Source organism: Panthera pardus, unplaced genomic scaffold (genome assembly GCF_024362965.1).
Source record: "Panthera pardus isolate Hobbes unplaced genomic scaffold, ASM2436296v1 HiC_scaffold_12, whole genome shotgun sequence".
Classification (NCBI taxonomy): domain Eukaryota; kingdom Metazoa; phylum Chordata; class Mammalia; order Carnivora; family Felidae; genus Panthera; species Panthera pardus.
The window spans coordinates 59,198,781-59,226,331 of record NW_026526677.1 but is presented as its reverse complement, the minus strand read 5'-3'; the positions used below and the strand labels follow the sequence as shown (position 1 = coordinate 59,226,331).

Below are 27,551 nucleotides of genomic sequence, written 5' to 3'. Positions count from 1 at the left end.
TAACTTCTCTCATCACAATGGAATTTAATTAGAAATCAATTTTAAAATCTGGAAAATATGCATATTTGTGACTTCTAAACAACCCTTGAGCCAATGGAAAAAAATCAAAGGAAAATTAGAAAATATTCTGGAATAAATGAAAATGAAAAAACACACCAAAATGTATGAAATGCAACTAATGTACTAACTTAGAAATTTATAGTACTAAAACCATATATTTGTAAACAAGAAAAGCCTCAAATCAATGACCTCAGCTTTCACTGTAAAAAACTACAAAGTACAAATGAAACTCAAAGTCAGCAGGAGAAAGGGAATAATAAATATCAGAGCTGAGATGAAACAAAAAGCAAAAGCAATAGAGAAAAATCAAAAATACCAAAACCTGTTTCTTGGAAAAGACTGATATACTGGCAAGCTTCTGGCCAGACTAACCAGGAAATAAAGCAGACAACTCAATTACCAAATCAAGAACAGGAGAAGTAACAGCACTACAGATTCTAAAGATACTTAATTTTACCACTTACATAAAATGGACAAATTCCTTGAAAGATACAAATTACCAAAGCTCACTCAAGTAGAAATATAGATGACTGGAATAGTTATATATGTAAAGAAACATAATTTTAGTTCAAAATACTCCCACAAAGAGAATTTCAGACTCAGATAGCTTCACTATGAATTCTAACACACACATAAAGAAGAAAGCGTACCAATTCAACACAATCTCTTCCAGAAAAATGAAAAGGGTATATTTCTCAATTCATTCTGGCTCCCTGATAGAGGGATCCCTAATAGAGGAATCAACTACTAATAGACATTTGTATTGTTGCCAGTTTTTGGCTAATACAAATAAAGATCTTATGAATGTCTGTACATAAATCTTTATTTGGACATACACTTTCACTTCTCCTGGATAAACATCTAGGAGTAGAATGGCTAGGTCATATTGTAGGTATACGCATCGTGGAATGTCCACACAATGAAGTACAGCTGAATAACAAAAAAGGAGTGAATTACTTATACACACAACATGGACGAATCTCCAAATAATTATCTTGAGATATAGAAGGCAGACAAAAAAAAACCACATACTTTACAATTCTGTTTATATAAAATTCTAGAAAAATCAAACTAATCTATGGTGATTAAAAAGCATATGAGTGTTTGCTTGGAGATGGGGGAAAAGAATGAGTAAGAAGGAGGGATTCACAAGGGGCATAAGGAAACTTCTGGAGCTGCTGAATATATTCACTGTCTTAATTATGGTGATAGTTTCATGGATGTTTACATATCAAAACTTATAAATTGTACATCTTAACTTTGTGAAGTTTATTATGTTAATTATATCTTAATGAAGACTTTTAAATCCTTAACATCAGAACTCAAGACTCTTCATCTCCATTAATTCTTACACAGGTACACAGGTACAGGTACACAACTACCCCAAATCATGATACTTTCCTCAAAACTACAGTGGAAAACTCACCAAGTATTTATTACACACACTCAAACTTTAACATCCATTCATTCTTTCAAACAATATTTATTCAGAACCTAAAATGTAGAATAATACTGAGCAAGACGCTAAGAGTGATACAAATGAATTAGATCTGATGTCTTCCAACAATCTCTTTTAAAATATTTAATTAAATGTTTATTCATAGTTAACAATGATCTTTCTCATTTTCTGGTTCCTCATTTATAGACATGCACACACAAGAACACGCAAGAACAAACATATAGACTATTCATATATCTCTACAAAATTGATGCAGTATTTTGCTCTGTATTTTAAACACACTTGATCACCAGGCTGGTAGGAAACTTTAGCATTACTACGTGTGTTATGAACACATGAGGTGGGAGTTTTACCATCTACCCACCTATTTTGACATATGATGCTTACAGCAGCATGTCTTTGGCCATCATATAGTTGTGTCATCTGTGAATATCTGCTAGTACTTATGTACATTGCCATAAAAATCCCATGAATGTTTTCTAGTGGAAATATCAGCATTTGGAATAGTTAAGATGAAAAGACTGGCTAAAAGTAAAACAGGACTTAGGGGCAACTGGGTGGGTCGGTTGGTTAAGCATCCAACCCTTGATTTCGGCTCAGTTCATGTTTTTGCAGTTCTGGAGTTCGAGCCCCACATCGGGCTCTGCGCTGACAGCATAGAGCCTGATTGGGATCCTCTGTCTCCTTCTCTGCCCCTCCCCCGCTCATGCTGTCTCTGTCTCTCTGAAAATAAATAAACTTAAAAAAATTATTTTTAAAAAACAGGACTTATAATAGTTGCCATGTTAGCCACCATCCCTGTCTAAGTAGGCTCCTTTGCCCACACACTCCCTGCCCTTGTATAGAACTATACTGTGAAAAGAATCTGCTTTAAAGAGAAAAGACACAAAAATGTAAGCCTTCCTTTTCTCCTTCCATCCTTCTTCCCTTCTTGCATAGTTCAGTCTAAGAGCCTTAGATGGAGCCAAACAAAGTTGACTTCCGTGTAGTACGGGAGATGGTGAGGAAGGAGTTGCAGCCTGATCCAGAATGTAAGAGCCTAAACAAGGTCACAAGGGAATTTATGTGGGGTAAGAGGATGATGACCCACTGCAGGGTATAGAACCTCAGCAGAGTAAGGATAGTGTATGTCCACATGGTGGCAGTGGGATGAGAGTAATTAATTATATACAGGGGGAATTGATCTAATAAGTAAATATAATAACGATAATGAAGAAGTAGGCTTCTCATTGCTGGAGAAGAAAGTTGCAAATACAAAAGAAAATTAAAATGAACCTGTGACATTGGATGGGAATTGAAAATACATTTGTGAACTCATGTTGTCAACATAGGTAGGTAGTAGACAGGTGGGCAGAAAGGCAAACAGATGGACGATATAAAAATATAGATAAATATGGGATGCCTGGCTGGCTCAGTTGGAAGAGCATGTGACTCTTGATCTTGAGGTCATGAGTTTGAGCCCCACGTTGGGTGTAGAAATTACTTAATTTTTTTAAAACATCTAAAATATACATATATAACATATGTATGTGTGTATGTCTCTGTGTGTGTGTGTGTGTGTGTGTGTGTGTGTGTGTGTGTGTATATTTACTTATTATTTTTATAGCTCTCTCCACTGAGGGCCTAGGAACAGTGATACACTGCAAAGAATACACATAGACCCAGACCTTGGTTTCTAAAAACTGATCTTCACTAAAAGAAACCAAATTTCCTTGGAGAAACAACTAATTCTTTTTTTTTTTTTTTTTAATGTTTATTTTTGAGAGAGACAGAGCACAAGCCGGGAAAGGGCAGAGAGAGAGGGAGACACAGAATCTGAAGCAGGCTCCAGGCTCTGAGCTGTTAGCACAGAGCCCGACACAGGACTTGAACCCACAAACTGAGGTTATGACCTGAGCCAAGGTCAGACACTTAACCGACTGAGCCACACAGGTGCCCCAAGAAATAACTGATTCTAATCCAGGTCCAAAGAGACTATAAATCTGGAACATGCTGTGCCAGAAAATAAAGATGTACTCAGAGTGAAGGAAATACGTCAAACAAAAACAGAAGCCAACTTCTGTTCCCATGGCCAAACGTGAAATAATTTGAGTATCAACGTAAGTTATTATAGTAACAGATTACAATCCATTGGCTCAAACAGGAATGTGTGAATCCACACTGATAATAATAAATAAGTGAATGAGGAAGAAGAGGGAACTTTTCCTTACAGTAGGATGTTAACTGATGAACACAGAAGATGGATAGAATTGGAAAATAGCCACTTGGCAGCCATCACATTAATAATTAATTCCACCGAATGCAAACTGGTGCAGCCACTCTGGAAAACAGTATGGAGGCTCCTCAAAAAGTTAAAAATAGAACTACCCTATGAACCAGAAATTGCACCACTAGGTATTTATCCAGGGGATATAGGTGTGCTGTTTCGAAGGGGCACATGCACCCCAATGTTTATAGCAGCACTATTACAATGGCCAAAGTATGGAAAGAGCCCAATGTCCATCGATGGATGAATGGATAAAGAAGATGTGGTGTATACACACACACACACACACACACACACACACACACACACACACACACAAAATGGAGTATTACTCGGCAATCGAAAAGAATGAAATCTTGCCATTTGCAACTACGTGGATGGAACTAGAGGGTATCATGCTAAGTGAAATTAGTCAGTCAGAGAAAGACAAATATCACATGACTTCATTCACATGAGTACTTTAAGATACAAAACAGATGATCATAAGGGAAGGGAAGCAAAAATAACATAAAAACGGGGGGGGGGGGACAAAACAGAAGAGACTCCAATATAGAGAACAAACTGAGGGTTGCCAGAGGGGTTGTGGGTGGGGGGATGGGCTAAACGGGTAAGGGGCATTAAGGAAGACACTTGCTGGGATGAGCACTGGGTGTTATATATACATGGGGATGAATCACTGGAATCTACTCCTGAAATCATTACTGCACTATATGCTAACTAACTTGGATATAAATTAAAAAATAAAAAAAAGAATAAAATTTAAAAATAATAATTAATTCCACCAAGAAACATCAATGTATGTTAAAACTGATGCTGAAATTTAATGAGAAATGAAACATTTACATAATCTAAAAGCACCTTCCCACCAAAACACTTACAGACTGCAAATTGAAAAATGCAATTTCACAGAGGAGAGACCTGACAGACACTACTCTAAGCAAGTGTTCACAAATACCATCACAAGTAATGAGGCGAATGAAAATCATACACCACTTGACAGTATGCAAGAATCCAACATCACTTCTATAATATTCCTTCAAAAATCAGACAACCTGAATCTCTTCATAAGGCACCATCAGACAAATCAAAATTGGTGAACATTACAAAATAAATGGCTTAGGGGCGCCTGGGGGGCTCAGTTGGGTGAGCATTTGACTTTGGCCGAGATTATGATCTCGCGGTTTGTGGGTGAGAGCCCCAAGTCAGGCTTTGTGCTGAGCCTGTTTTTGAATTCTCTGTCTCCCTCTCCCTCTGCTCCTTCCTGCTTGCTCTCTCTCTCTCTCAAAAATAAACATTAAAAAAATGTTTTTAAGAATAAAAAAACAAAACAAAAGGTCCAGAATCTTTTTAAATACCAAGGTCATGGAAGTCAAGGAAACACGAGGAACTGTTTCAGACCAACAGAAAATAGACACAACCACTAAATGCAACGTGTGGCTCTGGATGGAATCCTTTGTTGTAAAAGACGTTGAGACAGGTGAAGAAACTTGAATGGGATGTGTGAATTAGATGGTAGTAATGTGTTAATGTTAACTTCCTTATTTTGATGGCTGTACTATGGTTATAAAGAATGTTCTCAGGGCGCCTGGGTGGCTAAGTTGGTTAAGCGTCCGACTTCAGCTCAGGTTATGATCTCATGGTTTGTGAGTTCGAGCCCTGCGTGCTTCCGGCTCTGTGCTGACAGCTCAGAGCGTGGAGCCTGCTTCAGATTCTGTGTCTCCTTCTCTCTGCCCCTCCCCCCCTCAAAAGTAAATAAACATTAAAAACATTTTTTAAAGGGGGAAACAAACCCTCCACATCGTAAAATGATCACCAATATTTACAGTTGTATCATGCTAACTATGTCTCACCAAAAATTTCATTTTGAAAAGAAACTTTTGATGAATTCCCAGGAAATGTTTAAAGAAATTTAAAAGGCAAAACCAAAAAGAAAGAAAGAAAGAAAGAAAGAAAGAAAGAAAGAAAGAAAGAAAGAAAGAAAGAAAGAAAAAAAGCCCAACACCTTGCCTTTTCCATTTGCTTTCTATCAGAGGCCCTTTTCGCCACCTCCTACAAGTAGTCTAAACTCTGAATCAAATATGGGCTGCCTTGCAGATGCCAGCACATACTGTGCCGGTTCAGAGTATTTTTCAGAGTGGTGAATTTATTTATGTATAAACAATGTTTCAAGTCTATTCAAGTGGCTCCACAGAGTAATTCCACATGACAACTTTTTTCTGCCATCAGAATCTACTTATATTAAAAAGAAAACCATAGTTTAAAAACAAGCACTTACAAGTCATGGTTTCCAAGGCTACAGGGAACAGCTTAATGTTCGAAGCATCAAAACTGGAATGCCTAGCACATTTTAAAGAAGTATATTTTCTTCTCTGAGCAATGATAAAACTTTCTTTTTCTGTGGGCTCTATAAAAAAAGTTTTATAATCATAGTTTATCATATAAGTAATCACTAAGTAAGACATTCATTTTTAGCCTTAAAAATATAACATCTGAAGTTGGCTATTTTGCCAGTTTTGTTGTTCAGCTCCAAAGTTTGAAGTGCCAGGATTAGCACTTTGATCCTTTGATCAAACACACACATACACACACACACACACACACACACCTAAAAAACCCATTATGGAATTGTGACGAGTTCTAAAAAGTATAAAAACACTTTCATTAAGCATGTAAATTGCAATGAAACAATGTATTCTGTTAAAAACAGCATAAAGCAGAAGAGGCCCCAAGCTTCTGGAGGGTGCCAAGAAAGTGTTGTACAACCTTGGACAAGTTATTAAACCTTCCTGAGCCTCAATTTCCTCCTTTGCCTATTGTGGCGGGTTACTGAAAGGATTAAATAAATAAGATAATAAAATATGTACAACACCTAGCACCATATCTGCATGGAATGGGCACTCCCCCCCGCCGCCCCACACACAAAAAAAGGAGCAGCAGTGGCAGCAGCCGCAGCAGCAGCTAGCACTGAAGAGCCAGAAGACACCCATATTAAAAGATCATAATGCAAAATTAATAAAACTAGAGTCCGGCACAGAATGCTCGTTAAGTGCATTAAGGTAAAGGAAATGAAGTGAGGTCCAGGAAAGAGCTTCCTAGAGCCGAAAAATCCCATCCACATCTGGAACCATGTATCTAACGTGTCAGACAAACATTCCCTACCTTTCTACATGCTGTTACCAGGTGTAATCTTCTGCTCCTTATACTGCCTGACAAACTCCCATTTATTCTTTATTAATTTAACACCAACCGAGTGCTAGGGAATAGACTAAGCACCAGAAGCTATATAACAGTGAGCAAGATAAACCAGATTCCCCGTTCCCACAAAAGGTTACATCTACTGGAAGAAACAGAGTAATTAAAAAGGCAATCACATCACCATGTGAAGTTTTATATAGAAGATGGCAAGGTGCTTCTCTTCTCTCCTCCACCAACACGCTGCCCAAAATGAAGATACGACTTGAGTATAATAAGGCCATGATTTAGATTTAGTGCTAGAAAGGAGGCTCCCTTAGGTCTAAACTACCTGCTTTCACCCAGCCTTCTTCCAGAGAGCTGCCCTGATTACATTCTTCCTTTGAGTATCTGCTCATAAAGCAGCACTCTGATAATCATTTTACTATTGTTTCTTTTGGGCAGAACTCCTGCTGGAACTGATAGAGAGGAGGAGTGACTGACAAGGTAGCACAAGGCCCTACTAATAGCAGGGTCTCAATAAAGATTTGTTGCTGGTAACATTTTATTTCAAACTATTGTCCACGTTCTTTTCTCAGATTACTGGATTACTAAACCCTGTACCTAATTGATCCCAAATTCTCAAAGTTGATCACATAGCATGCTCCATGGTTTATATTCTAATTCTTGATTGTCAGTTTCTATACACATTCTCACAAATATATATAGTCTTAACTGTTTGATCATCAAGAATCTTAGAAAACCTATAAACCCAATCTAATAACAATAAAAACATCAGACATTTCAATAGAAGGACATTCTACAAAACACCTGACCAGCAATCCTTAAAACTATCAAGGTCACCAACAACAAGAAAAGTCTGAGAAACTGTAACAGTGAAGAGGAACTTCAGGCAACATGATGACTAAATGTAATACAGTATACAGAATGAGCCCTGGAAGAGGACATCTGAATAAAGTATATGGCTCTTGTTAATAACAATATATCAATATTGGTTCACTAATCATAAAAAAGGTACCACTGTGAGATCAAAGAAAGTATGTATATTGATCTTTGCCCCCAGTTCCTGGCATAGAGCTCCTAACTAACACCCTTGTCATTTCCTAAATCATTAAAATACTATAAGCACTCCGGTTCCTAACACACAGCTCCTAAATTCCTTGTAATTTCCTCGATGTAGCAGCATCTTTGTTCAAATGAGATGACTCTTGGTGGGCTCCTGAATGATGGCTAATCATCAGAAAGACCTGAAGCTTAGAAGCTTGGAATTTCCAGCCCTGCCTCCCATTCAACAGAGAGGGGGAAGAGGCTGGACATGAAGTTAATAATTGATCACGCCTATGTGACAAAGCCTCCATAAAAATCCCCGTAATTTGGAGTTTGGAGAGCTTCCTGGTTGCTAAACACACAAAGGTGCTAGGAAAGTGACATACCAGGAGAGGGCCTGGAAGCTTCGCACCCCTTCCCACTTGCTTTTACACATCCAGCCCATCTGAATGTTCATCTATACCTTCTATCATATCCTTTTAAAATAAGCTAGTAAACACTAAGTAAGCTGTTTTCCTAAGTGAACCACTCTAAGCAAACTGACCAAACCTGAGGAGGGGGCTGTAGAAACTTCTCACTTATAGCTGGTTGGTCAGGAGCACAAATGACAACTCGGACTTAAGACTGGCATCTGAAGTGGGGGGTAGTCTTGCAGAACTGAGCCCTTCCCCTATGGGATCTGATACTACCTATTTGGATGCAGTGCCAGAATTGAGCTAAACTGTAGGACACCCAGAGGGTGTTGCAGAATTGCACCGTGTGAGACAACCCCACATACATCTGGGGTCAGAAGTGTTGTGAATGAGGCAATGGTGTGAGAGTGAAGGAGAAACAAAAGGAGGACCGAGTTGTTCCCCCTCAACCTTACTAATGGAAGATATTAGGAATAGGAGAAACGGGGTACAGGGTAAATGAGAACTCTCTGCACTATCTTACAATGTTTCCGAAAACACTCTGTAATAATAACATAACACATAAAAAAAAAAAAAAAAAAAAGTAAAAACCAAATAAAGAATAGCTCATTTCTCATAACATCAGACTCAGGATGTTTATAACACCATCGTGAAAAGCCAATACCTAAAACGCTGGTAGAAATTAGCCAACAAAACCTGAAAAAATAGTCCTTATTATTTAAACAAAGAATATTTTTTTAAAAAAATTCGGCCAGATTATAATCGAGCCTAACAAAAACACAACCTGCAAGATCAACAAACCTGTTTTTGTCACTGACTCCTTTCCCAGGAGATTTAGTGGACAAGATTCTCTTTGAAAATATCAACTTAATCCTCCTCCACACACTTTTGAACTGATGTCACAATTCCAGCGTGAAGATCTTGAAAACTGAGCAAAGTGCTCTATCTCACATTCTAAGACTGATAAAAGGTAGGACATCTGGAAAGATCTTTTGCGCCAAGCACATCACATGAGAATAGGCAGTGGAGCCCAGGTGGGCTCTTCCTCTTCAGAAACTTGACAATTACTTACACCATTTTTGACACAAGATATTTACCAACTTTCATGATTAGTTATCTCCTCATACACATACATATACCACACTTACCCCAACTCTAAGTTCCGTGAAATTCTACAGAATGATGAACTGCCAGCAGATTAAAATGGAAATAACCAGTTTTTAAATCGAAGTGAAATTCACGTAACATACAACTAACCATTTAAAGTGTACGATGTGGTGGCACTTAGCGCATTCACAATGTTGTGCGACCGCCACGTAATCACAGACTATCTTAGAGAGAACTGAATTCAACTATCACCCTCCCCTGCCCCTCCTCCAATGGCTAAAAAATATCAAGGCCCTTCCTCCTTTACTACATGTTGGTGTTCTCCTTAAACCATTCTGTGATTAAATTAGTATGTAGTGATGAAGACAGAAGGTAGACCACTCCTGTGATAGGGGGCTCCCCTTCTCCTCCAAAAGAACACTTTCATTGGTGCACAACCTCTACTGCTAAAAAGTACCTTCTTATATACAGTCTGTATCTGCCTTCCTTTGGCTCCCACGGGACTCACATTATGCCACCTCCAGCATTTGTAAGCTATGACTGTCAGGCCAATTATTTTAAGCCTTGGTTTCCTCATCTGTAAAAATGGGGATATTAATACCTATTGGGAGAAATAAATAAGGTCATGTATGGCTCGCGTGGGGCCCAACTGTTTTCTCCTACACCCTGCAAAGTAGCCAGCTTGGAGATGGAAGCAGATGTCTTCCTTGCAATTCACAGCTGTCTTCCCGATCACCGCCCTCTCTGTGCTCTAAAAACCTCCATCCCTTTAATGCACATACTGATTATACCACTTTCCCTCCTCACTGCTGCTATGCTATAGTCCTCCGATTCCAGCTTAGTAATTGAAGATTTTAGTACCTGACTCACCATCTCCCCTGCCACTACTCTCTTGACGACTTCCACACTCATGTAGAAGATCCATCCAATCCGTCCAATACTCAAACTTCTCAGGTTCTTGACCTTCACACAGTTCCACCACTTATCTCTTACTTTAAATCACAATAACTTCAGCTCAGGTCATGGTCTCACAGCTCATGGGTTCGAGCCCCGAGTCAGGCTCTGTGCTGACCTGCTTTGGATTCTGCGCCTCCCTCTCGCTCTGCCCCTTCCCATCTCACGCTCTGTCCCTCCCTCTTTCTCTCACTCAGATAAATAAACACTAAAATCAATCAATCAATCAATCACAGTAACTGTAGCACCTTCAAACAAACCTTTATGTTTTTATTTTTTTAATGTTTTTATTTTATTTGAGAGAGAGAGAGAGAGAGAATGAATATGATCAGGGGAGGTGCAGAGAGACAGAGGGAGACACAGAATCCAAAGCAGGCTCCAGGCTCTGAGCTGTCAGCACAGAGCCTGATGTGGGGCTCGAACCCACAAGCCCTGAGATCATGACCTGAGCTGAAGCCAGATGCTTAACCGACTGAGCCACCCAGGTACCCCTAAATAAACCTTTACATAAACATTTAAAAATTTTTTAAAAATTCAAGCCCTGCGTCGGGCTCTGTGCTGACAGCTTGGAACCTGGAACTTGCTTCAGATTCTGTGTGGCTCTCTCTTTCCCTGCCCCTCCCCTGCTCATTCCCTCTCTCTCTCTCTCTCTCTCTCTCTCTCAAATAAAAAAACACTACAACAAATAAATAAATAAATCACAGTAACTGTAGCACCTTTTAAAAACCCCAATTTCAAGCAGCCCAACCTCTGACCATCACCATCCATATTTCCACATCACTCCTCACCATCAGAACGTCTATTGATCCTAGCACTTTTTCACTAACCATTACTTCCTCATGTCCTTACTTCTCTCCTTATCCAGCTTACACATCATTATAAATCACTCCAATGGCTCATTCTTCGCCTTTAACTCACCTGGCAAAACCCTAATTCCGGTTAAATCTAACTCGTTGCCGTCTCCACCTCTGTAAGCAAGTGGCTGAATGATGCTAAAGAAATACACTCAAGCATGCTGAATAGTCTCCCTTAAATTTATAACCAAAGAATGGTCTCTGAACCAGAAGCATCAGGTTCACCTGGATGAGTTACAAATGCAAATTCCCAGGCTGCATCCCAGACCTAGTCAATCAGCAATTCTGGGTCGAGCCACAGCATTTAGTGTTCTGCCAAGCTCTCCAGCCGATTCCAAAGCAGGCTAAAGTTTGACAACTATTAGGCTAATTAATTCTCTCTCTCTCTCATTCTCCAAGATGACTATTTTAACCCCTTCTCTTTTCTTTTCAAACGTCATAAATTCCTTCCAACTTCCAGACACCTGGCTGATCCTACTGAGAAAAAAAAAAAAATCCTACGGAGGACAACTTATTCATTCTCTGACTACCAAATTTATCAAGTGATTCTATACTGTAACCAAAAACTCTGCCTTCCCCAGATGCACAGCCCTTCTTCCTAACGCCAAACATTCACCGGTACCTGAGTTCCACTGTCCTTCACTTACCAAAGGTTTCTGAGCCTGCTCCTATCCCCTCTCCTTGTGCATCCACAAATTTTCCTTCAGCCCATGAAGACACTCCTCCTATCTCAAAAAACACTTCCCTGGCTGGACCCCTTATTTCCCTCCAGCTTTAGTACCACTTCCCTGTTCCTCTGGATAGAAAAACTTCACAGGAGTAGTCTGTACATCTTGTCTTCACTTCCTCACTTTCATTCTCTCCTTCACCTACTCCTACAACACCGTCAACATGCTTATACATGTCACCAGTGAGCTCCAATTTGCTAAAGTCAGCATTCAATTCTCAGCCTTCAACTTACCAAACCAACCAGTAAGCATTCGTTTCAGCAGAGCACAACCCTGAGCAGACTTGATCTACTTTGGCTCTGGGACACCACAGCGTCCTAGATTTCCCTTGACCTCATTAGCTGCCCATTCTCTGCTCTATCCTCTTCCCAAACGTTGAAAAACCTTGAGCAAAATCTGGAAGGTGGAAGCCATTCCTCCAGCGGCAGCGCCAGGCTCTCTCCGGTGGGAGCTTACGTGGTAGCCAGTGTCCTCACTCGGGTATCTGGCGAGTGTGGGATGGTGATTTCACTGGCAGCAGTTTTGTGATGACAGGATCACAGGTTCGATGGGTTGACCTTGAAGACTAGTGGTAGTGTGCCGCTGAGGCTAGCAGCAGCCTCCCAACTTCTACCCCTCCAGCCCTCTAATGATGGGGTGTCTATAGAACACCCAATTATCTGTACTAAATCTCTTTCTGATGAAAATATCTAGAGTGCTTGGTGTTTCCTACCCTGAACCTTGACTGACAGAACTCCCAAATTCACATCTCTGGCACCAATTAGCCCCAATATCAAAACTGCATATCCAACTGCCTCTCAGCACCCTCACCTTCACAACTAATACCTATCTCAAAAGTCAACATGTCCCAAATATATTCTTGATTCCCCATTGCCTGCTGCTTCTTTCCCCCGCAGGAATCTCACAGAATTTACTTTCATAAATACCACTACAATTGACCTAGTTGCTCAGATTAATTATCTAGAAGTTATCCTTAAGTCCAATTTACCCCACATATGCACACTGATTCCATTAGCAAGTCTGGTTAGCTCTATTTTCAAAATATGTCCAGAAAAGTACCACTTCGCTTAATTTACCTCAACTGCTACCAGAACAGCCTAAGTCACTCTCACCTCTTACCTGCAAGTGACAAGAGTCTCTTAACTAATCTCTCTCCTGCCACTCTCCCTCCCCTCAGTCTGTTCTCCATGCCAGACCCATTTTCTTTAAATAAAAATCAGATCACATCGCTCCCTTGATCAAAACCATCCAATATTTTCCCATCATACTTGGGGAAAAAATCTAAAACTTTACACAATCTAGCCTCTGCCAACTTGGCTCACTATAGACTAACCGCTTACCTGTTCTTGCAACAAACCAAGCTCACTCCCACCTCAGGGCTTTTGTACTGCTAATTGTGTCCTCTAGAATGTTCTTCCCACAGATACCCACACAGCTTGCTTCGTTCTCTCTTTCAAGGCTTTGTTCCAGTATTTTCTTCTCAGTGAGGTCTTCCATGGTCACCCTATCTAAAATAACTCATCATGGGACTTCTGGGTGGCTCAGTCAGGTAAATTCAACTCTTGATTTCAGCTCAGGTCATGATCCCACAGTCATGAGATTGAGCCCCGCATCATGCTCCACACTGACTGTGGAGCCTGCTCAAGATTCTCTCTCTCTCCCTCTGCCCCGCACCTCTACACACACACACACACACACACACACACACACACGCTCCCTCTCTCTCTCTCTCTCTCTCTCTCTCAAATAAATTAATACATACATACATACGAAACTCCTTCTAGCATCCTCAGTACTCTTGATCCCCTTTAGCACTATCATTATTCTACCCACAGGAAAAATATACCTAAATATTTATTCTATAGAATGTGGGTGGCAGCATGGGAGAAAGGAAAGGAAATCTATCTGTCTGGCTCTGTCACAATCCAACCTTATGCAAGTCAATTTCCCTTTCCGGATCTGTTTCCTCACTACCGAAATAGGGATAACAAAAAATAGCATAAATCACATAAATTTGCTTTGAGGATTAAATGAGATAAAGCATAGAGAGGATTTAGCTGGCAATACACATTCAATAAGTGCATCTGTTTTAATACTATTACCCAATAATTTTTTGCCAACTTAATTCTAAGGCATCAACTATATCGTCAAAGTCCTCTTTTCTCTAAGCTAAATATCTTCTATTCCTAACTAGTTTTCATATGACTGCTTTAAAACCCCTCTAGGGGCCATCTCGCCTAGATCTTCTTCATTAGAGTAAACAGGGACTCAAGTTAAACAGAATATTCCAGATGTGAGCTAATGAAAAGTCCATGAAGACTTGATATGGACACTGTATTTTAATTAATGCAACATTAGATCATCTTAGCTCCTTTTCGAAAGCTGTTGAGTCCATTTATTGCTTACACTGAGTTTTTCAGATGTTTAAATGTCCCCAGAAACTGTTTAAAGCCAGTCCTATTCCAAGGTTCATACCTGACTCTGTCACTAGAAACAAAGAATCTGTGAGATGGAATAATCGGTGCTACTGTGGAAAACTCATTTTTACCTCTAGGGCATCAGTGTGCTTCTTACAGAATCAGAATTTAAGGATTGGAGGCTTGAAAATAGAGAGGGAGGCCAACCAAGGAAAAACCATTGTCCAATCTCTTCACACAGAGGGAAAAGAAGTAAAGGGAACTGCGTGGTCATAGAATTATAGAGACACTCCTCAAAGGCAAACCTGCAGGCTTTACTCAGCACCTCCAACATGGGAAGACACAGGGATGAGTGTGCTAAACATACTTCAGATCGCTCTAGGAAATGAAAGCCTCCATTGTGCAAGTGCTAAAAGACTGAGAAATGCCCAGCCCGCTCTACACTCGGGTGCATCACGAAGGAAATTTTATTGGAAGGGATATGGATACTGTTAGGCAGTTTCAAGGAGAGAAAGAAATGTCACAGGGAATTCTTCCGTAAGACGGAGAAATAGATTAGAAAGGCCTTTGCCATTGAACATGTTTGGACTCTGAAAATATACTAGCTCAATTTTTCCAAGCTGCGGTTTGCTTCCCGGTAAAATAGAATTATAATAGTAGCATGCGATTGTGAATACTATAAAAATATGTATGCTAAGTTTTTTGCATTAAATGTCTTCCATGTTTTAGACACTCAAATGTTATTTTCCCTCCCTACCACCTGTGTAGGCATACAGAAGGGTGAGATTCTCACTTATTCCTACAATACCAACAAAATATTTAGAAATTATTAATTTCTCAATGAATATAGTGAGACTCCTTTGCTTGCTGTATCTGTTAATATACCCTAGTAGAATACAGGTCCCCAAAGTAAGAATCTGGCTTCTCACGTTAAGACAGTACTTCTAGTCCTAAAGGAGCAACCATAGGAATGAGGCTATTATTATTACAATGTCCACTCTCCTCAACAGATAAACATGTTGACTCTCGGATTCTCTCCCAAGGTAAAATGTCCCACTTTTAAAATAAAGTTTACTTCAAGGGTCAGGTGCTATCCTGATAAGCATAACATATTAATTCTCCTAAAATCTCTGATAAGTTCTCTTAATAAAACAGCATGTAAAAAAATCAAGTTATGGGTGGGGTAGGTGTTTAATGGTAAGCGGTTATTGTGATTGGCAGAGACATCAGGGTGAAATCACCAAAGCTTGGAAAGCTGCCTTGGAACATGCCTGGCCCCAGTGTGAATGCAGAAGTTACAAGGCAGCTATGCGGGGTGTGACGGTAAAGCCATCATTTGCAGTGACTTCTTAGACAAAGCAGTCTCAGTAAAGCAGCCCTGTGAATTCAAGCCAGAACTGAAGGACAGGGGGAGGGTCAGAGAACATCTCTCTCAGGCAGAAGACTACTCTTATCCGTACCTGCCCTCAGTGTATGCTCTGTGCCTCTTTACACTGATTTTATGCACGTGACTATCCCAACAACATTTAAAACTTAACTATTGCTCCAAACCAGGAATTCTAAACACTGCTTTGGAGAGGGCTCATTTAATTTACCCACTATGTTCCTACTCCCTGTTGAACATTTAGTAGACTAGAGAAAATAGACTTAGCAGCATGAATAGCCTACAGAAAAGTCCCAGTTAAAGACAATCAGATCCATCGGTCAACTCAGTTAATAAACCGGAGTTAATTTACCATATGATGCCTTTACATGGCTTTCATTAGCAAATGCTTTGTCTAAAATTAAATACTCAGATATTTTATATTAAAAACATAGTATCATTGGGAGAGAACATATCCAAGGTTAGTATTATCTTTGGAAAGGTGATTAAAGATCATTTAAAAAAATTCCTCCAAAGACCTACCTATTATTCAGCTATTATCCAACCAGGTTGTATTTTATCCAGTATTTATTAATTTAACCATTTAACAAATATTTACTGAGTATCTACTCTAAGTCAGGTTGGTGGTATATGTCGGGTTGGGGATAATATTGTAAACTAGATCCCAATTCACTAAGCTTGTGTAGTTTAAGTTCTTCATTCTCTTTCTAACATTTTAAAGGCAAAAAGTATCTCAAATAATTTGTGTTAGCTCACACAGTAAAAGAATTCTTCAATATCAGAAAGCATCTTGTCCAAGAGGAATTCATAATATAACACTATTTCTCACTGAAATACTAGAGTGGTTTCTGGGCTTAGAAAAGATGCTGTAAATTATTAAAATGATCAAGAGAATTATAAAATAAAAACATACATACCATTTCAGCAATAAATTTAAAAATCTACAGGAAATACATGGTTTCTTAGCAAAAACTAAACTAGATGATTTAACAGCTAAATTCTAACAGACCTTTAAAGAATTTAAAATTTCCAAAATTATTTAATGGGTTTCAGCTGAAGATGATGCTACTTAACATATATAGTTATATTTAGGCACTGTACTAAGTTCTTCACATGAATTCATTGAATCTTCCAAACAACCCAATAAGGGTGATGCTATTATTATCATTTTACAGATTAGGGTCATAGAAAAAGATGAAAAACTTGCCAATTCAATTTTAAGATCTGAGGAAAAATGGTTACCTACCCTGCCCCACTCCCCCACCCAACGCCCAAAAAATAACTACATGTTACAAATGCTACACACCAACCTGATTTATAGTACTGAGCAAAAGAATACCCTATAGCTAACTAATAATGCAATATCCGGAAATCTACATTCTTTATTACAGTTATAAATTAAAGGAAGAAAAACATGTTAATAATAAATGCCTTTGGAAAGGCATTGCCAAAAATTCAGTATCCATTCCTAATAAAAAACATAAAATAAACAAGAAGAATTATTTAAAATATCTTCCAAAATTAACAAAACATTCTGAACAGCAAAATATTGGACATTTTCAATTAAACCAAGAACTGGACTAGCATGTTCACTATTTCCATTACTTTTTGGCATTATTTTACAAGTTCTAGAAGTTTTAGGAAATGCAGTTAGAGTAGAAAATCACTGTAAACACTGGAGAAGAACAAATAAACCTACATTTTATTGATGATAATGAGTATATGCCAAGAAAATCTAAGAAAGCTTTCCTTAAAAACCAATAATAACATGAAAAATAACTTGATACAGACATAGAAGATTTTCTTAAAATTACAGCTTTTCCCTATGAAGCAATGGAAATGGAAAATATACTTTATACAATAGTGTAAAAACGATACCGTACTTAAAAACAAACTTAGTGGAAAAGCACATGATCATATAAAGAAAAGTATAAAATCTTATTAAAGGAATAAAATAAAATTTGAACAAATATATAAGACATACCATGTCTGGATGGGAATACTAATATCATAAAAATGACAGTTCTGTCAAAACATATGAAGCCAATGGATACCAAAATTCTCATTCAAATTCTAATAAAGTTTTTTCTAAGAATAGGACAAAATAACCTTAAAGTTCATATGGAAGAATAAGGTTCTGAGAACAGCCAAAAACAGTTATGAAAAAGAAGAGTAGCAAGAAGGGGATTTGCCTTGATAGCACAACATATCAAAAACCCACCCTGATGAAATCAACTTGAAATTGGCAAGGGAATAGACAAAAAGATCACAACCAAAAAGAGAATCCAGAAATGGGCCCAGCAGATATGAGCTTTGAGTATATGACAAAAGTAGTATTTAAATTCAGTGGGAAAAAATAGGTACCGGCACAACTGGATATTCACCTGTGAAGAAAATTAATCTACCTCACAATATATGGGATATCTACATACATATTTAAGAATAATTCCAAGGCGTATTGAAGATTTCATTTAAAAAGTAAAATAATATAAGCCTCAAGAAAAATTATAAAATGTATGCAGAACCAAAGTGTAAGAGAGACTTCTTAAGCCAAGACAGAGTACTCAGGAGCTATACAAGAAAAAGTAGAATTATATAATATAACAAACGTAAACTTTTGTATAAGGCATACTAACTCAAGATATAACTGATAAGTTTGGAAACAATAACAAGGAGTCTTAAAACTTTATGAAAAAAATGTAAGCAACAATAAAAACAGATTAAGTATATGAATACGCAAATTCACAGAAGAATACACTAAATGGCTAACAAACTCAAGAAAAGATGTTCACTGTCACTTGTAGCCCAGATGAAGCACTTACACTGAGGCTAATGAGATTTAACAAAAAGCACCAAAAAATGATTTCCCATTGCCAGCAGGGATTCAGGATAAGGAATAACGCCACATATTGTTTGCACTCTTCGAGAAAACAATCTGACGTCTCTTAATATTAAAAACTATACACACCCTCTGACAGAAGTTCCACTCCTGGAAATTTAATTCGCACAAATGAATACATCATAAATATAAAGATACAGATACACAGATATATAGATAAATTTACGGCAGTATTGTGCAGAGTGGCAAAACATACAAACAAAAAACCAGAGCCATAGTAAATATTAACACCTATCAACAGGATACTAGTTGAAAAATATGGTGCACCTCTATCATGGACTATTATGAAACCATTAAAAGAGTGAACTGAAGAGATTTGCACATGGAATACTGAACAAGAAAAATAAGATATAGAGTCATGTATATAATATCCACTATAATTTTGTCAAACAGCAATTAAAACTCTTATCACACATACATACGTATGTATATGTGTATACAGTGATATCTATGACATATATATAAAAGACCATGGGAAAAAAATACAGACACACATCAAATTGTTAACATGGGTGAGTTGGTGACTATGGGTCACGTGGACATGTGTTCCATGTCTGGGTGGCATCTTAGCTCAGGCTGCTATAACAAAACACTATGGACTGGATGGGCTATAAACAGAAATTTATTTCTCACAGTTCTAGAGGCCAGGAAGTCCAAGATCAAGGCACCTGCTTGGCTGGTGTCTGGTGAGAGACTGTTTCTTGGTTCACGGCCAGTCATCTTTTCACCATAATCTCAGATGGTGGAAGGGACAGGTATCTCCCCAGGGCCTCTTTTATAAGGGCACTATCCCCATCTTGAGGGTAGACCCCACAAGCCCCATCTCCAAATACCATCACACTGGGGATTAGGTTTTAACATATGGATGAGGGGTGGGTGGAGATGACAAACATTCAGGCTACAGCTTGTGTTTTTCTGGCAACGTAGTGGGGGAGAAAGGCTTCAGGAAGGAGACAAGCCAAAATGTAAACTGAAGGAGAAAAAAGTGGCACCTAAAGTTATTTTGTTCAAATTCTACTTCTGCAAACACATATACGTATGTTTAAGTGTATTTATGTATATGTATACATATTTATGTGTGTGGGGAGAGAAAGATGAATAAATAAAATGTGCTATTACAGATAAATACTGTTTTTGTTTAACCAAAGCTGACATCAAATACCAAAACTTTTCATTTAAAATTTTGCTTGAACACCTTTCTAAAACTTATCACGTGTCCCTGCGTTCTGACACAGGCTCTAATAATCACAACTTTACATTTTACTGATGGTTTGGTATCAACCTGGCATAATGGAGAAAAGCACATGTCCAGACCTTCTTCAAACCTGCTTTGACATTTATTTGTACTGTGGTGCTAAGCTAGTCATTTCACCTTTCTGTGCTTCAGTATCATCACCCATTAGAGACAGCATTAGCGAAAACCAATACACTTTACTAAGTACTTCTCATTATTAACTTCAGTTATGAACTGCAATATGGAGATGTGCTTGGGTATAGGACTGACACACATACAAGATGTAATCTAACTATGCTTTTTCACTTAGTCTCTCTTTACAGTTGGACTACTTCTCCCTACCCTTCTTTTAGTAGTGACGGTGCCGTTTATGAATCCAAACACAGTGACTTTAAAGGTAGGACAGTAGCTAATATGACTTACCACCCAATTATGTCCCTGAATCAAAGACTAAATCAGAAAGAGAGCAAATTACCAGCAAGCTTTCACTGCTCTTTGCTGTCAGTGTGTCTATGTTAACAGGAATCCTCTTGATTCCCCTTCTAATTTATTAAAAATGACACACTGAGGGGCGCCTGGGTGGCTCAGTCGGTTAAGCGTCCGACTTCGGCTCAGGTCACGATCTCACGGTCTGTGGGTTCGAGCCCCGCGTCGGGCTCTGGGCTGATGGCTCAGAGCCTGGAGCCTGCTTCCGATTCTGTGTCTCCCTCTCTCTCTGACCCTCCCCCGTTCATGCTCTGTCTCTCTCTGTCTCAAAAATAAATAAACTTAAAAAAAAAAAATTAAAAAAAAAAAAATGACACACTGATACTAAGAGCCTAGTCCCTGCTACAAATGGCAAAATATAGGAGTTTTAGAACATAAATTCTATGATAATCTTTTGCCTATGGCTGGGTTCTTAGCCATATTCCTTATACTTGCAATTACCAAAGAGAGATCATTAGGCAGAAAGAGGGAAAGACCCTCCCTCAACCAAAGCTGGTTATCATATCCCAAATTTAAAGATTATACAGGGTAATGCCCTTATACATCTCATCCCATCTGTTTTCTAAACATTACCCGAAGAATAATGCATTCGATGTAAGCATTTCCCTTTTAAAATTGAAATTCTATAGGAGAAAGTATTTTCTATCAAAGCAGGGAAAGGGAGGGGAGTAACAATTTACCTCCAGACAGCCAGAAAAAGGTCTTCCAGAAAAATCCATACAAGGAGAGTAAGACTAAAAGTCCCAAAATCCTGAAATCTCGCCAGATGTTTTGTGGAGGGCAGTGGCAGAAAGAAAAGAGGCAGCTGAAGGTTCACAGATCTGATTACATTTTCAACACTTTTTTAGATAATGGCCTAGAATTTTTTTACAACTCTCATTTTGCCAGATGCAAGCCAAAACCAATCACTAAAACAATAAAAACCCCTGTAACCTGAAAAATAGTTCAATTTTCAATTTGATCAAAAGAGCTTTTATTGTCTGCTTACGAGATACATTGTGATAGGGCTTATGCAGAGACCAATAAAACAAGAGATCCTGCCTAAAGGATCCCTCAGTTTGGGGGTACTAACAGGAGAGAGAATCAGACAATGAATAATTATAACACAGTAAGTACTCAATAAATGCTACCTATTAATTGCACAGGTAGTGGTAGAAGGACTTGAAAGAAGGATACTAGTCCCTACAGAGTGTTCAAAACAATGTCCTTTGAGGGGAGCCTGGCAGGCTCAGTCAGTGGAATATGCGAGTCTTGATCTGGAGGTTGTGAGTTCAAGCCCCACGTTGGGTAGAGATTACTTAAAAAAAAAAAAAAAAAAAAAGGAGCAACATCTTCTGAATACCACATTAAGAAGTATGGACTTCTGGGGCACCTGGGTGGCTTAGTTAATTAAGCATCCGACTCTTGATTTTAGCTCAGGTCATGATCGCACAGTTGTGAGATCACACCCCACATTGGATTCCACTGGGCTCTGCACTCAGCGTGGAGCTTGCTTGGGATTCTCTCTCCCTCTCTCTCTCTGCCCCTTCTCTCCCTCAAAATAAATAAAGACACTTTAAAAAGAAGAGGAAGAAGAACAACAACAACAACAACTGTGGACTATATCCTGTATGTGATGGCTCAAAGATTTCGAGGCCCAATGAGTAGCAAAACCGGTATTTTCTTTTAAAGGATACTCTGGCAGCAATGTGGCACATAAATTGTACCAAATCAATATAAAAGATTAGAAAGGAGTAAAATATACTGATTAAGAATATGGGCTCGGGGCGCCTGGGTGGCGCAGTCGGTTAAGCGTCCGACTTCAGCCAGGTCACGATCTCGCGGTCCGTGAGTTCGAGCCCCGCGTCAGGCTCTGGGCTGATGGCTCGGAGCCTGGAGCCTGTTTCCGACTCTGTGTCTCCCTCTCTCTCTGCCCCTCCCCCGTTCATGCTCTGTCTCTCTCTGTCCCAAAAATAAATAAAAAACGTTGGAAAAAAAAAAAATTAAAAAAAAAGAATATGGGCTCAGGAACTAGAGTTTCTGGATCTGAATACAGGCTAATAGGAACTACTTGTGTGACCTTGGACAAGCTACTAAACTACTCTGTGCCTCAATTTCCTCATCTGTTAAATAGGTATAGAAACAGATCTCAACACAGAGAGTTGCTGTAAAATTAAGAGAGTTGATTAATGCTAAGCACTGAGAAAAGTTCCTGGCAGAAAGTAACTGTTCAATAAATAATAGCAGCCAATTGCATGCAGGAAAAACTGGTAGTAGGGAGACTAGTTGGGAGGTCAGGAAACAGTCCCAGAAAATAGAGATGGGAATAAAGAGGGGTATATTCCCTTGGGTGCCTGAGATGATGATATATAGGACATCAGACATCCAGGGAAAAGAAAAGGAAGAGGAGTATTACACCAATGAGTGTAGCTCTGGACACGTTAGGGCTGAGATTCCTACAGAACATGGAAGTACAAATGTCTAAGGGTCACTAGAAAATACAGACCAGAAATCCAAAAGAGGGGAAGGAACTAGAGGTACAGATTTGAGAGTCACTAACATGAGGGTGTGCTGGGTGCAGCTGTAGCCATGGAAGAGAGCACTCAGGGAGAAAGAATAAAGCAGAAGGGCCATAGGATCCACAGGACCTAAGTCTCCAGGGTCACAACAGCGTCCATGGGAACTCCAAAATAACCATGAATTGTCAGTAAGACCGAAAGAGGGAATAAAATATAGCCATATGAAATAATCCCTTCCTTTAAGAAGTTTTCAATGTTGCTGGGGAGAAAAGACATAAACCCGTTAAATGATTTTATTGTGATTGTTCAGGATTTATAAAAGGAACTCTAAAAGCAGAGGTTGGGTGGTAGACATTAGAATGGCAAGAAAAGAAAGAGAAATTATGTTGAAGATTGAAAAAGTTAATGCTAATATAAAAACAGAGCACTGGTACTGAGAAGAAAGCGAATTCCAAGATGGGGGAAGGAAAGGGGAAAATGAACACTATTCTGTATTGAATGTCTACTCTATGTCAGTACTGTCTTAGGACCTTTTACGTCTTTTACCTTATTTAATTCTCATGATATCCCTATGAGAAAAATATTGCCATTTTACACAAGTGGTTTGAGGCATGCCGAAGTAATCTGCCCAAAGGTTTGCATCCAGTGATGGGCTTATGACACTGTTAGGACTGGAACGAAGGTGGAGGGCCCATGAGCCTTCACCATACTTCCACTTCTTAAACTGGCAAAAGCAGGTCATGTCAAGAAGAGGGAGGGGCAATAAAAACTACTAGAAGAACACCAAGATTATCTCACTACAGTAGAGCTACCTTTTTTGAGGAAGCATGAAAGGAACCAAAAAAAAAAAAAAATGAGTTTTTAAAAATCAAAAGTAATCTTTCAGTCTCAGAGAACACACCGGATTACAGCTGTCTCCCACTTCCAGCCTCATCCCGCTGATCCCACATTGTCCCCACAGCTAGAGATCTCAATTGCACAGCAACCACATCACTCCTTCTCCTTCTAACCTTTCAATAACTCCGTATCACCAACAGGATTTGAAAAATCAACAGAATGAAGAGAAGAAAGTTATCCAACAAGCCTAGGAACTCTTTAACCTAGAAGGAATAATAGAGGAAAAAAGTTAACTTCTAAAAATAAATGCTCACTTGTACTTTGTAATCCAGCTTGTCTCAGTTCAAAACCATAAAATAAATGAAATTTCAAGTGCCAAAGAGCAACATTGACACCTTGTGGTGAACATCCTAATTTAAAGTATCGAATGTAACGAGTAAAGTGGCTCCTAAATAAGTGGAACACTTAATCCAGGCATTTCCAAGGGTTAGAGAAGCACAAATTTAATTACCATCACACACACTGCATGTAAATTTGGAAAGAGCTGCTATTACTTTGGTAACACTGAAATTAGCCTACGTTTTTAAGTACGGGAGGAAAACTCTGAATAAAACCTCAGGTCACTGTCTTCCTACGAAATGTCACAACACATCTGACGTGGGGTCCTAATGCTCTGGTCGTAGATGCTGCAAAATCCTTGCCTTAGTCAAGATTTCCTATTTTTCCGAGGCATTCACATTTAAAAACTGGAAGGAATATAGGCATCCTAGTGGCACAGCAACATAATGAAAATCATTAACTTCTATAGAATATACTCTCAAAAAACAGAATCAAGAGATCTGGGTTTAGTCCTGACACCAAATGACACTGAGAATTTTGTGAAGTTAAGTGATATTAAAGAATTCAGACTCTGTGTTTTCACATAAAATTACCGATCAAGAAGTAACAATTTCATACACCAAAAAAAGGCATCAGGGAAAGAAAAACATACTACTTTTAAAAATTACTCTATCACCAATGTTGACTGAGTAAAAGAAGGGAAACTGAACAAAGCTAATCAGCACAAAATTAAATTTCCCAGAAAGCACCCTACACAAATCATGGCAAGAACTATGAGAAAAAAAGAAGTTTTAATTTAGCAGATAAATGATGTTTACTCTTTACTAATGTCTAAGAGAATTATCAGAAAAAGTTCCATCTTACTCCTTAATGTTGACAAGTACAATGTAAAGTTTCTAGTTCCAGAGTAACTCTCCGGGCTCAGGTAATTTGGTTGATACATAGGCGCTTGACCTGATTCAAAAGAATACATCTATGTTACCAGCTATAAATGATTTACACAGTGGTAATGAGAAGGCCACTGCTAAGAAGGCATTTCAAACTGCTGACACCCCTGAGGAATCTGGAAAGCATCTTAGAAATGAAACCCCTAAGACATATTATCATTGCAAGAATCAATGTTAAATAAATGAGCAACTAACTACCAAATGCATCTGATGATTTTGAATTCATGGAGGGCTCTGTGATTTTCAAAAAATTTTCCCTGTCATTATGCTATGTGCACCTTATAACAACCTTAACAACCACCAATCTAGAAAGGTAAGACTCTGAAAAGGATCTGCAAAACTTGCTTGCCGGAAAACCTTCACAACAACTTCCAGTCTAGCTCTTACTTGCTGCGTGCTCTCCGATTAATCATTTAACACCTCTTGGCCTCAGCTTCTACACTGAAGACAAGGGCTGATCCCTGATGTCTGAACACAAAAAGCTTCTAAGACAGTAAGAGAATAACTGTGGGAATGCGTATAAATTACACAAATTTATAACATTGCTGCTTCCCACCTTTTAGAAGAATCCGAGAAGTTAAATGAATTCAGATAAACCAGGGAGAACTAAAGTCAGGGTCAAATTAACCAAAGCATTCTCTGTTAAACCATGCTGCTTCCCAAGATCCTACAGTATTTCTTCAGTTCTTATTTTCCTATCCCATTAGAGAGCATTCAATCCTGCCTGAATCTCTATTCTCTTAGTTTCTATGATGCCGCCTTGCCCAAATCCTCCTCTTTTCACAGACTTCATATTTCTTTTTCTTCTAATTCTCTGGATTTCTCTAATAAGATCACACCGTCTCACACTTGGAAAGTATCTTTAAAATAGTAATATCCATACCCTCATTTCACTGAGAAAGGCAGGTCAAGAAATATCAGTGGCTTACCCAAATTTCAAACTATTTCTGTACATTCTTCTTTTTAATACTTAAAACTCAATGTACTCCCAAACCGAATAGGCTCAAAACTATGAGTTATATATTTTGACACCTCCTGCTTTCCATCCAATTACCAATCCTGTCCATTCTCTTACATATCCTAAGAAGTCAAAGGGGAAGCACTTTCCAGATAAGAATCAAAAGTCATCAAATGTCTGTGGTTACTATAGTTGAAATCATGGTCTCTTAAGAGCAATTTACACAGGCATGTGACTAAACTTTATCATCATGTATAATAAGATTCAAGATTTGCAAAGGAAAGGCCCATTCCATAATGTTTATAAAACAAACAATCATCCAATTGGACAAGAGTCCAACCATCCTTCTGGACTCTTCCTCTAGTAGATATATTGAGGATGTCTAATGGTCTGAAATTTATGATGTGTTATGTAAACATTAGAAAATTGCTGCCAAAATCAAATTTCAATGAACCATCTGTCTAAGTAGGGTGAACATAGGCTGAACGTCACTGTTACCTTTATTTTGAACTGCATTTATTTTGGTTGCCTGCCTCCTGGGAAAATGTCCTTGATGATCTACCACTTTGAAAATTAAAAACAAATTTAGAAAATTTTCAAAATTAAGCCCAGACATTATGAAAATATAGAGTTAAGGCATTTAGTTAAGCCTCTGAGCCTGAGATTCATGCAAAGCTCCCGTGCCTTGCCAAATATGATTCTTCTAAGATGAACAGCAGGTCAAAGCTCTAAGCCATGTCTGGGGCTATTGGAGGGCTTTTTTAGTAATGTTGTAGTTGTTAAGATTTTGATAAGTCTAAATTCTGTACCTCTGGTTGCTGCTCTTTATAGTACAGAAAACCGGAAACAGCTCATGTCCCTGTTTTAAGATCACTGGCTTCCAATCATTCTCTCCCACTGTCCAGAGAAAGGAAATGGCTTTCCAAAGGCTTTGAGAAACAGATAAACTTAAATCACTGTAGCTACAAAATTTATGAAGCTCTCACAAAAAAATGCTAAGCCTGAGTAACAACTTCTAAAGCTCCCATACATTTCCTCACACAGAAATGTCACAAACTCAAAATGAGGAACATTCTTTAGAAAATGCAGGCAGATTGAGAAGTTTCTTACCGCAGCAAAGAGAAGACATCGTAAGAATTGCGAACACAGTTCTGATCCACCTGAAGAAGAATATTCTTCTGAGCATTTGAATATCCCTGAAAGACATTAATCAACAAATTAATGAAAGTAAAACAATAAAATATGTGTAAAAATTAATCTTAATGTCTGTCTTCTAAAAATTATGATTTAGAAACACCTCAGTAAATTCAAATTATTATTTCAAAAAGTACAATTCCCATACTTAAAAGGTAAGTGAATTTAAAATAAGTATCTTCTAGTATTTTCCCACAGAAGTCATATTTCACATTAGATTGTGGTGAACTTCCCAGGGAAGTCCCAGAAGTCTTTTTAACATATTATGTGACTGAAGA

General features: G+C 38.5%; 1 protein-coding gene across 1 annotated transcript in view; it reads right to left on the bottom strand.

The window, feature by feature from the left end:
• The window catches only part of UVRAG (UV radiation resistance associated), a 296,412-nt gene that overhangs the window by 187,872 nt on the left and 80,989 nt on the right, over positions 1-27,551 (bottom strand). The window contains exon 6 of the mRNA XM_019449868.2: positions 27,190-27,275. Coding sequence (XP_019305413.1) covers positions 27,190-27,275 — 86 coding nt within the window. The remainder of the gene's footprint in view (positions 1-27,189; positions 27,276-27,551) is intronic.